The sequence below is a fragment of the Vigna unguiculata genome, chromosome 6 (assembly GCF_004118075.2).
Source record: "Vigna unguiculata cultivar IT97K-499-35 chromosome 6, ASM411807v1, whole genome shotgun sequence".
Lineage (NCBI taxonomy): Eukaryota > Viridiplantae > Streptophyta > Magnoliopsida > Fabales > Fabaceae > Vigna > Vigna unguiculata.
The window spans coordinates 25411041-25426287 of record NC_040284.1 but is presented as its reverse complement, the minus strand read 5'-3'; the positions used below and the strand labels follow the sequence as shown (position 1 = coordinate 25426287).

General features: G+C 26.9%; 2 protein-coding genes across 2 annotated transcripts; one reads left to right on the top strand and one right to left on the bottom strand.

The window, feature by feature from the left end:
- Window positions 1-7970: 7970 nt before the first annotated feature.
- Window positions 7971-8315, bottom strand: LOC114188554 (auxin-responsive protein SAUR32-like). The gene has a single exon (XM_028077127.1). The coding sequence runs from the start codon at window positions 8313-8315 to the stop codon at window positions 7971-7973; it is 345 nt and encodes a 114-aa protein (XP_027932928.1).
- A 2297-nt stretch (window positions 8316-10612) lies between these two features.
- LOC114188971 (homeobox-leucine zipper protein ATHB-12-like) lies at window positions 10613-11886 on the top strand. The gene is made up of 2 exons (XM_028077659.1): window positions 10613-11089; window positions 11356-11886. The coding sequence occupies exons 1-2, from the start codon at window positions 10760-10762 to the stop codon at window positions 11728-11730; spliced, it is 705 nt and encodes a 234-aa protein (XP_027933460.1). The 5' UTR covers window positions 10613-10759; the 3' UTR covers window positions 11731-11886.
- The last annotated feature ends 3361 nt before the right edge of the window (window positions 11887-15247 follow it).

The window sequence follows — 15247 nt, the reverse complement described above, 5'->3', positions numbered from 1 at the left end:
ATTTAATTTATATTTTATTAAATTTAATTTAATTAAAATTAAAATTTATTTATATTTTATTAGATTTAATTTAATTTAATTTATATTTAATTTAATTTATATATTATTTTCTATTTTTTGTAATTTTATTAAATTTTATTTTAAAAAATTATAAAATATTTATTTATATATTTGCGAATATCTATGGTACCCGTGAATTTTAAAATATTTTTATATATTTGTTGAACAGATACCCATAAAATAAACAGATAAATAATGGGTGAATTTTTCTATTGCAAGTCTGATTGTTAATAGACACTATTTATATCTGTCTCGACCTGTTGTCATCTTAATTACATTATTAGTAACCTTGGTAATAAAAAAATATCTACAAATTCTTCTTTGAATATAAAAACTATTTTGCTACATAATAATATACCTTTATTACACTAGCACATTATTCAAAATATTATACATCATATTGAAATTGTAAATGTATATTCAGTTTAAATTTAGTAGTAAACTTTTTAATTGTCGGTTACATTTAGTTGGTCAAGTCAGTTTCATGTCTTTATTGTTAATTCATTAATAAAATAAATCACATAAAATTAATTGATAAAAGAATTATTTGAAATCAGTTTTTCATTAATTATCTATTTTTAGTTAATACGAAAAATCACTTAGTGCGCTAAAGTTGCATAAAATTTATAGAATTTGCTGACTGGAGAAAGATGAAACCGCTGGCGTTATATATATATATATATATATATATATATATATATATATATATATATATATATATATATATATATATATATATATATATATATTAAGTATATATAAAAAATAAAATATATTGTAATTCCTTAAAATCAAATATTAAATTATTCTTATCTGGCCGAGTTTAAGTACTTTATTACTTACTAGAATAAAAGTATAAATTACATAATATTATATTATTGATATTATATTAGTGAATAATAATATTGTAATGGTATTAAATTAATATACAAAATAAATTTATATTTATTAAAAATTAAGTAAGATAAATGAAACAAAAAATTAAAAAATATTTGTTAATCGATAAAAAAATAAAGAAAGATAAACAATTTTGTAGAAAATATTATTAAATTTTAAAAGTTTAATAAATAATTATATTATAAAAATAAAATTGAAATTATAAAGTGTGATTACAAAACATCTCTTCATTAATTATTCATTTCAGGTCACGATATATATGGGTAATATATTCCGTTTTCTAAATTTAATGTATTAGAATCAATCTATTTGTTCAAAAACAGAAAGAAAAATCGGGTCGGTGTGAGTTAACATGATTCGTGCATCAAATTAGGCATGAGATCACTTTGATTATGCATGTGCTGCAAGGAATTGTTTATGATTTTAAAATAAGAATATTGTGAATTAATTAAATATGATAATTAAATTTCATATGTGTTTAAATTTTAATTTATTTCACTGTGTGTTTAAAAGTATGTATAAGAAATATGTGACTAGTTTTAGATTTTATTACAGGGTAAGAATAGTATTTTGTACGTTATGGACGTTAAAAATGTTCAATTTTATTTTTTAAATTATTGTCCTGCAGCTGAAAAATGAAATAAAAAAAATGGTGAGTTATCAGACGAAAGAGGTGTTAATAGCAAACCAATGTTGAGAGCATTTGAATATTTATTCCTTTTCACACTTTAATGTTAGTTAAAAAATTATATTGAAATACGTTTAAAACAGTAAATAAATTTAAAATAAAATTGATTAAAATGATTAAATCTAAATATTTCTAAAATCAGATAACTAAATTAGGTCAAAATTTAAAAAAAAGATTAATTCCAATTTTTACTATAAGAAAAAAAAAAACATATTTAACTATAAATTTAATAGAACTGAATTTTAGACTGAATCGTGAATTTATATACAAATGTCTAAATCTCTCATTAATTATGGTTTAAGTAATTTAATATTCAAAATAAATTGAACTTTAATCGAAGATTATCAATCAAAATAACAGATTTTTAGTTTTATTTAACATGTTTTATTTGTTTAAGTTTAATTTAAAAATGTAAATGTTGTATAAATATATAATTTTTATTGCATTATATCCAGTGTTTTATTCACTTAGTTCTTTTGGATATTGAATAATATGTTATGAGGTAGAGTTTGACTTTTTAAAATGAGATTATGGGTTTTTATATGATTTATGTGAGAAGTACTTACATACGTGTACAAAGAAGACTAAAAGGAATAATTAATAATAAGAATTTAATAATGAACATTAAACATATAATAAATTGAATCGTTAACTGAATTTTATTAATATTCCACTTTCAGAAAAAGTATCATATAATTTGAAGGAAAAAGAGAGAAGAATCTCGTTAATTGAATATTTTATTTTATCTAATGATGCGTGCTATAAACAAAGGTTAGTTCCCTGTGTTGTTTTTGTATATCACAAAGAGTTCCTGCTTTTTTAATTAATTTTAAACTCAAATTTGGCCTCTCTTTCTCTGGTTTGGATACAGTTTCAATGTTTGCCACTCCTTATGCGTAGGTGTCACTTCTTGTCATATTTAAAAACCTTTCTGAAGTTGGATTCTACGCTTTCATTCATTTCCAAATAAAAATCTTAAACTTAGTATCTCGTCTAATTAATTTAGTTTTTATTGGAATACATTTTCAAAAAAATATGTATATTTTCTAATTGAGAAAACTATGTTTGCAATCATGTAAGACATCAATTTTTTATAAAAAAATATGAATATATATATATATATATATATATATATATATTAACATTAAACATATATATATATATATATATATATATATATGATGGTAATGCGGGTCGATCCCGCTCCATATCTTTAACATGAACTGAAAAGTTTGAGTGCGGTTCCGCGGACTAGTTCGTTTTTTTTATTATTTTTTTAAAGTTTTATCATAAAACTTTTAATATTTAAAAAATTTGGAAATTTTAAGAAGTTTACAAAATTAATCAAATACTTTGGGGAGTTCGATAATAAATTGATAATTCAACATTTTCATCATATTCATATTCGTACTTGACATACATGATGTATTCTTCAAATTTTAGCATATTAAAAAAATACATAATACTTGTATTTTTCAATCATAAAAGATTTGAAACGTTAATGCAAGAGTCTAGAAAAAAAAAAAAAACTGAGTACCCAATTTGTAAATTTTTTTTATGAGGGCTTGCGAGTTATAGACTTTTGTAGGTCAGACCACTACAGACCTGCAAATTCACTATCCTAACTTGTTCCGCGTTATTTTTGCAAACTTGTAGGCCGACCCGACGGATCAGATCCATATTACCACCTTTATATATATATATATATATATATATATATATATATATATATATATATATATATATATATATATATATATTCTCTTTTACCAATAAGAAATGACGATTAAATTTGAGTAACGTTAGATTAAATATGTTTTTATTATATTGTAAATGCAATAGCATTCATTTTTATTCTTAATTTTTTCTTCGCCACTTGCACCTTCATTTATGCAAACAAATTAAATGTAGTTAATTCCGTTCAAAGAAAATTGTCCCCTCGGAATTCTTTATTTATTAAAAACAATTGAACTGTACCTATTTTCGTAAATGAGATAAAAAATAAATAATACTTTATTTTTGAAGGATTAAAAGCACGGTCCAATACGTAAGTTGCAACATTAATAAATGGCTTTAATTATAAAGTGGAACAGTTGTTTTTTTTTTTACAATATACAATGAATCAGTTGAATTATTTAAATTATGTGTAAGAATGCAAGTTAAAGTCAATAATCAATTAAACCAGAAACTACTTTAAATTAAAATTAAAGTAGTGATTCATGGACATGTATCCACACTAAATTATTTTGTAACAATTATTCGTCCCACCCACATGATATATATGAATTGAAAAGGAAATTCTGGATAGATATAATCCATTAGAAGATCGTAACACTTTTGGAATAAAATATAATGAATGATTAATATTAGTTTATTAAGAATCTATGTAATTATAATTCATAGATATTGGTCAAAGGAACAAGGATTCCACCTCCCTCTACCCATCTTTTTATTAAAAAAAAAAATACAAATATTCGTGAAGTGTGAGGTTCACCCTTTAACGTTAAAAGAAAATTACTCACTCTCATCTTGAATTCCATATGATATTTTGATTATATGAATTTTTTTTATCTGAATTTTAGTGTTGAGTTAATTAAATAATGATGAAACTGGAGGGTGTATCTGATTCCCATAACAGGTGAGGCATTGGATTTGCGAATTGCAATTGTATTTTTCTTAAATAGTATTATATTTTTGCGTACAAAGTGAGGAAAAAAAAATGAGTTAATTATAGTAGTTGGTGGTAGTTGATTGAATGGGATGATGATTGATTAATGTATGTTTGCGTTGCGTTTGGCAATGGAAATAGCAGACAGAAGAAAATGGGAGAGGAATGAGGATAGATGCAAAGTGAGGAAAGTGGGATTGAAAAAGTGAAATACCGTCCAATCTGGAGGGAAGGAAACCATACGCAAAAAAACTAAACTTCTACCTACTTGCTCCATCTATATTATAAAGGATTAATTTTTTTTTTAATTTTTAATGAATTTTAGAATTAGTCTATTTCAAAATTTTAGACTAATTTAATCATTCATCATTCGAAATATATGAATTTAGTCATTTTAATCAAATTTTGTTAGATTTATTTGATGTTTCGTTCGTATTTCAAGATTATATTTGAGTTGTTTATATTGTTTGACACATTTTTGTTTTAATATTAAATCAAATATTATTATGAAACGTGTTTGAAATGTCAAATAAACTTAACAAAATTTGATTAAAAAGAGTAAATTCACGTATTTCAAAAAATGAATGATTATATTGATCCAAAATTTCAAAATAGACTAATTCCAAAATTCACTTAAAGTTAAGGGACAAAAACATATTTAACTCTATTATAAATATTCTTCTTTTAACAAAAATTATATATTTCGATTAATATGGCACTAAAATTTTTAATTCATTAAAGTAAAATACCACAAAGACGCGAACAATTATGTATTTGTTTGTGATCAAAATAAAGAATACTACATCAACACAGAATCATTTTCATTTCAAACCTCAAAGTAATGGTAGAGAATTAAAATTTCGGGTGGGGAATTGATAGATGCCGCATAGTTTGTGATTGATGTATTGTATACGGTCAACTAAATAGCGTTTTTAGATTCATCAAAAAATAAATTGTTTTTTAAATGTTTATTATTCAAATTCACTATTATTTTCTTAAGTTTGTTTACTTTCTTAAATTTATTATTCACACGGTGAAAGAGCAATTTCAAATTACATGGTGCTTCGTGTTAGAATTGTGTGCAGAAAACGAAGGAATGATGCTGAATGAAAACAAAATTAGAAGAGAGGAGTTTAATATATATAATGTATTCTAAGTTCATAATGTTCTTTATCCTAAGTTTAAGACACTTTAAATTAGTATTTGATTTTTTTATTCTTTCTTGTAGTAGAGTATTATGACATGTAGTTAAATTCTTGTTTTGGAGAGTTTCAGTGTACTTGAGATTAAAGGGTTCAGAGTGTTTTCTATGTATTGTACATAGTGATTAATCTCTGTGATCATAATTTTTATCCATATTTAAAATTTTCACGTTATATTATTGTGTTTCTTATTTTTATCTTATTTATCTATTAATAAGATGATTCTCGATAATTTTTTTCTAACAATCTTATATATTAGTATATTACTTATTATTTTGATCAACAAAACTTGTTTAAGATAAAATCTATATTACTAGAGAATCTCTCAATGATGAAGTATAATACTTATGGAAGATATATCAAAATCCTATCTATCACTACATATGCAATAACACTGGTCGAGGATAAGATCAAAATAATATAATAAATAAAGATAAGTGCCTAACAAAAAATTTAGCAATATGATCTTAATTTTAACATAAAAATAATAAATCCATAAGGATGCTCGATTACAAAAAGAGTAACCAAAATCTAGCTAAGGAAGTCAATATTTTTAAAAAATAATCTAAATATAATCGTGAAAAATGTGTACTTGAGTTTATACGAAGCAAAAGATATTTTGTATTTTGTATTGGTGGGTCAGTTATATAGTATTAGTTATGTATCAACTTGCAAATAAGCTCTTGTCTTCTTGGCACAAGTTGACACTGTATTCATTCGTTTCCCCACAACAAACAATGACATTCACCCTCGTCAAGGATAGGAAAAAGAAAAAAATGCTAACACAAACATCAATATACAAAAATGAAAAGGATTTATTTTATTTTAGACTTTTGTCGTTTCTTTTTCTCCATTTCATGTAAAAATCTACATTCTAAGGCTTGGGCAAAATTACTTGCAAAGCTACATGAAAATTAAAAATTGAAAAATCTGCTTAAAGCTAAAAGTTGTTAAGCTAACTTATTAAATTTTAAATATTTGGTAAAAATACTTTAAAATGTAAAAAAAATGCACTTATTTATATGATATTTTTATTTAAATTTGTTTTTTATTTGATGTTAAAAATACATTTTAAGAATTTTATAATTTTTTCCTTTTAAAATCATTTTTTAGCTCTTGAAATTTTTTATCTGTAGATGAGTTATTTCGATCACAACTTTTCATATATATATATATATATATATATATATATATATATATATATATATATATATATATATATTCTATTTAATTTTATACTATATCTTACAATATTTTCAGCCAAATTTTAAATTAAGTAAATGTATTAATTTTGTTACATTGATTAGTGTATTGTAAAATTAAATAATATAAAATAAAAAATAGAACTGCCAAACAAAAGAAATCAAATAAACAAACAACAAGGTATCTCTAAACAAAATATTTATCAAACATTATTACTGTACATTGTGGTGATCAGACTCTAGCCTCTAGCTGACCTATGTGTATGTACGTATTGGATCTGACTTGGAACAGACTTTAGTGTGCAGACGTATTGGATTTGGACTGGAGCCGACCTTAGTTCGAAGACGTATTGTGCCCAACCTAAAGCCGACCTACAGATTCTAATGTACTGGGTCTAATCTGGAGCCGACCTATTATTTAGGTGGAAGAATGTCCAATTCATTTAAACCGCGGTCCATCTCTCCTCAAAATAACGACTAAAAACAATTACGTAACCACATCCCCACAAAAATCGGGATAACCTCGCACAAGTCAACTACCTACCGTAATTCTAGGAGGGCTGAAACAATGATGAATCGGAGACATCTATAAAACTAAGCATCTATTCTCGAGATGGAAAGAGACACAAATACGAATATAAAAGTATTCTTTTGTAAAAAATCTGGCAAAAAGGATAAGTTGCTATGATTATGCACCTCAGATTCTCCTTGGAGAACAATTTCTAATAAGATTAAACAAACTTTTAACTTGTAAAAGAAAAAAAAGTTAAAAACTAGCCCATAAAACAACCATGTGAAACATGGGCTAAAACAATTTCACCTTGTTCATTGTAAAATAACCTTAAAGTCAATTACATGTTGACAATTATTTATAAAAAAGAAAAATAGATACAATGAACCAAGTGTAGTTTGTTTATGATATTTTATTTTCGTGGTTGTCTTCTCCTTCGATTTGACATTGAATTACGTGTCCTGTATCATTTTTCACCGGTTACCGCCGACCTTATTTACCTAAGTTTTGTAAGCATTACAGTTTTGGAAAATAAAAATCAACTACACCCTTTTGTTTTGCCCTTATCCATTACAGCTTCTAATTAACGCACAATGATTGGGAGGGAAAAAGACAGAGTTGCAGGCAAGAAAACTTGATATCAATCAAAACCTCGTATATATCCATGAATTTGTACAACAGTTATATAAGAATCTACCGAACGTAAACAAGTTTAAGGTGCAACAGAAGTGAATATAAGGAATTAAGCTCGGAAACAGGGAACGAGGTGAAGATGATGGTGGTGGTGAAGGGAGGTTTCGGCATCGATCAAGTGCTGAACGTGCTTAAACTGGGCGAGTTGACAAGGGATAGTTATGGTGCCCTTGTGTGTAAAGCCGTACTCTTCCTCCGCCTCCTTCAAAAGCTGAACAAAGAGTGGGTGCTTCAGGTAATTCACCGGCACCGTTATTTTCTGCTGCTCTTCGCCTTCACCACCCACCTTTATTTTCATGCACCCTTTTCGTATCTCTTTTCTCACCATCACCACTTCCTTTACCTCCTGCTGCTCAACCTCATAGGTTTGTTTGAAGCTTATGCTCAACTTCATAAGTTTGTGAAATATACTGTAGAGGGATAAGGTAGAAAGAAAGGAAGTGGGTTAAGTAGTGGAGAAGGTATTGAGGAATGAATGGATATTTATGGAGGTAAAGGGATCGATCGAAGAAACCAGGAAGGAAGCAATGAAGAAATGGTAATGGGAAAGTGGCGGCTGGGAAAAGGAGTGAATAGTGAATGGACTCGGTCCGTCTTAACTTCAACCTTGGAAACACTGATCCAACTCGTTTAAGAGTGGGTCTCTCACTCAACTAGCTACAATAAGAAACTTTATTATACGGTAATATAATTTGTAATTTGTCATCTTGGATATTTTTATTAGATGGTGGCCAATTTTTTATTAAATTATTTCTTATTTTTAAATTTAACCATTTATCAGATCTAATGTGAAATTGTTTCAAATTTTTAAATTCGTTTTTAGTCTGTACGAGACATTTTATGTAGTTTTATTAGACGATTTTTCGAGGAGATATAGTTTTTTTTTATCTTATTAAAAAAATTTCACAGTAAAGTTCTTAGATTTCCTCCCCTTGTAAGAATAACTTTTATGAACAATATATATATTGTCATTCATTGTAGTGTCGGTGTTTGGACCTAATTGGTTTTCATGTGTCTCTTGATGATGGGCCCAAAACAATAATGGTGGCAGGCCCTTTGGTTTTGCACCTTACTTTTTCTTCTGGACCCCCTTAAATGTTAATATCCCTATTTTGCCTTCGGTATAAAGTTTTGTCTGCACATGATCCAAAGCCTCTTGAAGTTTTTTAGCTGTAACTATAACTTTAATCCTAATTCAAATACTACCTACTATTTGCTAAGTGTCTCTACTTTGTATGGGTTGGATGATAAGCTTTATCCATAGCAAATAAGAACCTTGTTTCACCAATTGGATAATAAACCCAACACTACTGCTTTTCTTTCTTTATTTTTCCATAGCTAACACTCTGTTTACATAGTGAAAAATAGAGGATGAGAAAGGTGAAGAACAAGTCTCTTTGAATTTCATGATATGCTTGAAAAGTCAAGCTATTCAGAAGAAATGATGTCCATTCATTTTCCATACTCCTGAAAAAAATAGATTCATAGAATTTATGTTTATTTCATTAATATTTGTATATATATAAAAAATATTTATTTCGCTACATTAAATAGTTTCACAATAAAATTAAAATTAAAAATAATACTTTTAGTCTTCCCAATCATTATTTGAAAATTTAAAAAAGTTTTATATTTTAAAATTAAAGGATTAAATATGTTTTTGTCCCTTAACTTTAAGTAAATTTTGGAATTAGTCCATTTTAAAACTTTGAACCAATTTATTCCTTCATTTCTCGAAATACATAAATTTAGTCCTTTTAATCAAATTTTGTTAAGTTTATTTGACATTTCAAGCACGTTTCATAATAATTTTTGACTTAACATTAAAACGAAAATATGTCAAACAATATAAACAAATCAAATATAATCCTGAAATGTATGCGAAACATCAAATAAATCCAACCAAATTTGATTAAAATGACTAAATTCACGTATTTCGAAAGATGAAGAACTAAATTGGTTCAAAGTTTTGAAATTGACTAATTCCAAAATTCACTAAAGATTAAGGGACCAAAAATATATTTAACCCAAAACTATAAATATCTCAAATACCAAAAGATATTTCATGCTTCATAATAGACAAATATTAAAAATAAATAAATTTCTCTAATGGTATTATGATGGATGCAACTAATAGCGTGCCCATTTTTTTATAATTATTTCTGCCGTTGTTTCGGCAAAGTAATAATATTAAACAAAAATTATAAAAATACTAATAACAAAAAATAAACTACAGAAATTATCTTTATAAAATCAATATTACAATAATAATTAACTTAAAAAAGCCATATAAAATTTATTTAAAAAATAAGCTACAAAGTTAAACTATTTAATAAAACATATTAAAAATTAATGAAATAAATTTCTTAGGCAACAAAAGTTTACGCGGACCGAATTGAGTCTAAAATGGAAAAGCGATGGACACCTGTACCGAAATGCTTCTCCCAGAATCGTTAGACTCTGAATAAAGTACGACATTAATCTTAAACAACGCCACGTGTTGCCAAATTTTTTATGGTGCTTTGAACGTATAACCACTTGGTTCCTTTCACAGAAGGACAAAAGAAGAACGTAACCGAGTAACCATGTTTTGTGGCTGCATGTCATTCGGTGTCCCTCCTGGACTTATCCCATCGTTACAGATAAAAAAAAATCATTTCTTATTTAAACTAACAAACTTTCCATTCTCAACAATCATCATCGATGCAGAATTTCAATACTCAATTAGGAACTTCACACATTCTCTCATCATTTCATACCATGCTGTATAAATAGCAATTCCCATAACTTCAATATACACGTCACCTTGTTCATCTCTTCGATCATCAATCACCAAATATGTCTGATATCTCGGAATATTCTCATTCATCGAATGCAGGCACGAGAAAGAAGAGGAGCAGAAGCAAAAAAAGGTTCAGCGATGGACAGGTGAAATCACTGGAATCCATGTTTGAGACAGACTCGAGACTTGAACCAGCAAAGAAATTGGAGGTGGCGAGAGAACTTGGCTTGCAACCAAGACAAGTTGCAATATGGTTTCAGAACAAGAGAGCTCGATGGAAGTTCAAGCAGGTTCAGCGAGACTACACAACACTTCGGGCCAATTATAAGACGTTGGATTCACAGTTTCATGCTCTCAACAAAGAGTACCAATCAATGTTAATACAGGTGAGAAATACTTGAGATATTCTATACTTCAGATATATACAAACATTTCATACATAAAGTTTCTACCTTTCATTTTTCTTTTAAATGGGTGGTGTAATTATTTCTTAATATTTTAAAAACTACTGTGCTGTGTTAATGACATCCATTGCAGTTGAGTGGGTGCTGTGGTATGATTCTGTGTTACATCAATGGGTCCAATAGTAGAACAACGTTAGAATTAGTTTAAAACTGCATGGATACGCTCTGATGAATTAAATTTTTAACAGTTGCAGGATCTGAAAAATCGATTACAGAAGCCACTAGAACAAACTGAGAGTTGCAGTACGGGACACAAAGCAGCAAACAGCATGGAGAGTGAAACTGGAAATGGAGAAACCATCAAAAGAGAACAGGAGATAAAGCAGCCAAGGATGACAACAGGAAAATCAGAAGACATTGTTTGTGGTATTATCTCCGACTGTGACAGAAGCATAAAGGCAAAACAATACTTTGGTGTGGAAGATGAAGCTTCTCTTCTGAACTTTGTCGAGAACACTGATGGTTCTTTGACAACATCAGAACATTGGGGTTTGCTAGAATCAGATGATTTCATGGGCCAATTAACCAGCTGTGATTACCAATGGTGGGACTTCTGGTCCTGAGAACAGCATAACCAAATCATTTAATGCATGTTGCCTTATGATAAAGACCGAATCAGAAAATCACGTTAAGCGGCTTGTATGCACTTTTATACTTCTATATGTCTAAAATTCAATTTGTCCACCGTTAACTTATTCCAATCAGTGAAGTTAAATATAGTTTCACTTGCATGTTTATGAAAGGATCTTACAATTATCTGACTTAAATATACTGATAGGATATATATCTTGCTAGACTGACAAGAACAATAAAATCTGAGATTTTAAGTTTCTAACTTTATGAATGTTTCAGAAGTAACAATGACGATGTAACATTATTAATTCCTAATTTTTTCAAAACATTAAAATGATTCAAATATTTTAGAAGTAAGGATATTTCAGAAGAATAAGAGCATGGAGATATCTATGACTATTTGATTCTTTCTTTCTTTTTGGGTCCATGACCATTGCTCACTCAACTACACTCCACAGCAATATCAATCATCTGAAAACTTACTAAGCGCAAGCACTATCGTTCTCCAACCATGACAATCGACATTGACGATTAATAAAGAAGAATGTATCACGAATTACTTATACCAATTTCATTAAGAAGGCATAACCATATATTCGACGAATTGTTTGAATAAAATTCTGTCATCAATAAAGTTATATTATATATAAAAGAAATATTGTTCTAGTCAGAAGTAGATGCTTGAGAAAAAACATAAATTTGTCACATGATATTTCATCTACACCTTCATTAGGTTTTTACAAGAACTAGATTAACGATCGAAAAAGAGTACGGTTAACTAGCATCATGAATTTAATAACAATCAATTATACTTAAAGAATGTACTAACGATATAAAAAACTAAATCCTGGAAAAATGTTATAATAAAATTAAATTTTACTACTATTTAGGCCATCTTAAAGTTATTTTTCTATGTGTGTTCATATTAATATTAAAGTGTATAAAGTGGGACAATAACGTGACCACTACTTTACTTGATTAATTGAGTGAATACAGGGAATGAATTCATTCGTTGGTAGTGACTTGCAACTGTTTTTCAAATCGTCTATTTGGGCCAAAAGGAATTTAAGCGTGGTCAAAATTATCCTCTAGCTCCAAAATAAAGAGGGGGTCCAACGAATTTAGCAAATGGGTCATATTCTCATGTATAAACCAGGGTGATCTTAATTTGAGCTTTGACATCTATAGCTTGCCAAACCACCGGTTTTCTTTTCAGAAACTCAAGATAAGAATTGTGTTGTCTTACACATAGTTTAAAAATGTCACTTGACAAATGATAATGTAAACTAAAACCATCATTTTCACTAGTGAATAGGGATGGCAACGGGGCGGGGCGGGGACGGGTTTCGCTATCCCATACCCATCCCCGCATAAAAAATTCATCCCCATCCCCATACCCAAACCCAACGGGTATCAAACTTTTTTCCCATCCCCATCCCCACCGGGTAACGGGTATAATCTCGTACCCATACCCGTACCCGTGTTCTAACTACTTCAATATTAATTTTTATAAAAGAAAAAAATTACGGTAAAGAAAACATAATATTATGAAATATTCAATATTAGGAGGATTTTCTTCGATGCCAAATACCTTAAAATAAATTATAATTGTTTACATTTTATATTAGAATACCAAATAAAATTTCATGTGAACCAAAACATTTATTAAATTTGCAAACTACAACATTGATGAACTTAGTTGATAAAACTAAAAAATATTTCAAAAAAATATAAAAGGAAAACAAATATTCAAATTAAAATATATTTTAAATGTTTGTTTACTTCAATTTTTTAAATTCTAATGAATCTTTTTTTTATACACTAATAAAAGTTATAATATATCACTTGATCAAAATGACACAAAGAACAAATAATAAAAGGAAAACAAATATTCAAATTAAAATATATTTTAAATGTTTGTTTACTTCAATTTTTTAAATTATAATGAATCTCTTTTTTATACACTAATTAAAGTTATAATACATCACTTGATCAAAATGACACATAGAACAAATAATAAACATAATAATAAAATTTTGACATAGATTTTGTATCTTTTGAACTTCAATATATGTAGGATAGTGACAAAAAAATATTCATAGAAATTACATTAAATTTTTATATTGTAGTAAATAAAAGTTATTTATACAATTAAAGTGAAAAAAGTTACAGTATGATTAATAGTGAGTTATAAAATAACAAATAATTAGATAGAATATATCGAAATATTATTCTACATGATGAAAATAAACAATAAATAAAAATATTAAAAAACTAACAAATGTGTGTTTTAGAAATAATTTGAGAAACTATCGAAAGAAATCGCACAAAGGAAATCAAATGTATAATTAAGGTATGATAAAATGAAGAAAACCTTAGAGAACTGATTATTAAATTATGTTTGAAGTGGTTAAAAATAAATAGAAATATCATTAGTGACCAAAAAATGTGTCATTAAATTACAAATAAATTAGTAATTAAATTGGTCACTAAATCAAGTACCGATTCGATCATTGATTCGGTCACTAATTTAGTCATTGATTCAGACAATAAATCAACTACTACCACCAATGACGAAAAATAGTGACTGATATGGGTTACTAACTAAATCAGTCACCATTTCATATTTTTCTTGTAGTGAATTATCATATACTATTCCTAAATATCATTATATATATATATATATATATATATATATATATAATTTTAACCACTTCAAACAGAATTTAAAGTGAAAAAATTACATTATGATTAATAATGAGTTATAAAATAAAAAATAATTAGATAGAATATATCGAAATATTATTCTACATGATGAAAATAAAAAAAATAAATAAAAATATTAAAAAACTAACAAATGTGTGTTTTAGAAATAATTTGAGAGACTATTGAAAAAAATCACACAAAGGAAATCAAATGTACAACTAAGGTATGATAAAACGAAAAATATCTTAGAGAACTAAGAAAACTTTTCAAATATCAACATATATACTTAATGGTTGAAAAATAACGAAAATTATTTTAATGAAACAAAAGAGTTCTTCAAATTAAACAAAAATTAATAATAATAATAAGTAAAGAATTTTTTTTATATTACCTTAAATTGAGAGTATAAACATTCTCATGTGAAAGGAAAATTTATAATAAATAAAAATATTAAAAAATAATATAAATATTCAAATATGAGGCATAATTTTTCTTTTATTAACATACATCATTTTAACATAATTACATACAGGTTATGATAAGATAAAAAATATATAGGAGATGAGAATAAGTTTCATGACAAGTGAAATAATTAAAAGAAAAAAAATAAAAAAAAATAAAAAAATAAAAAAAATATATATATATATATGGGTTACTTGATTAATTGTGAATATTTTAATAATTTAAATGAGAATGGAAATATGACGGGGACGGGTATTATGGCGGGTATATGTACATCCCCATACCCATCCCCATACCCAACTGAAAAAGTCGGGGATTTCCCATACCCATACCCAGTCA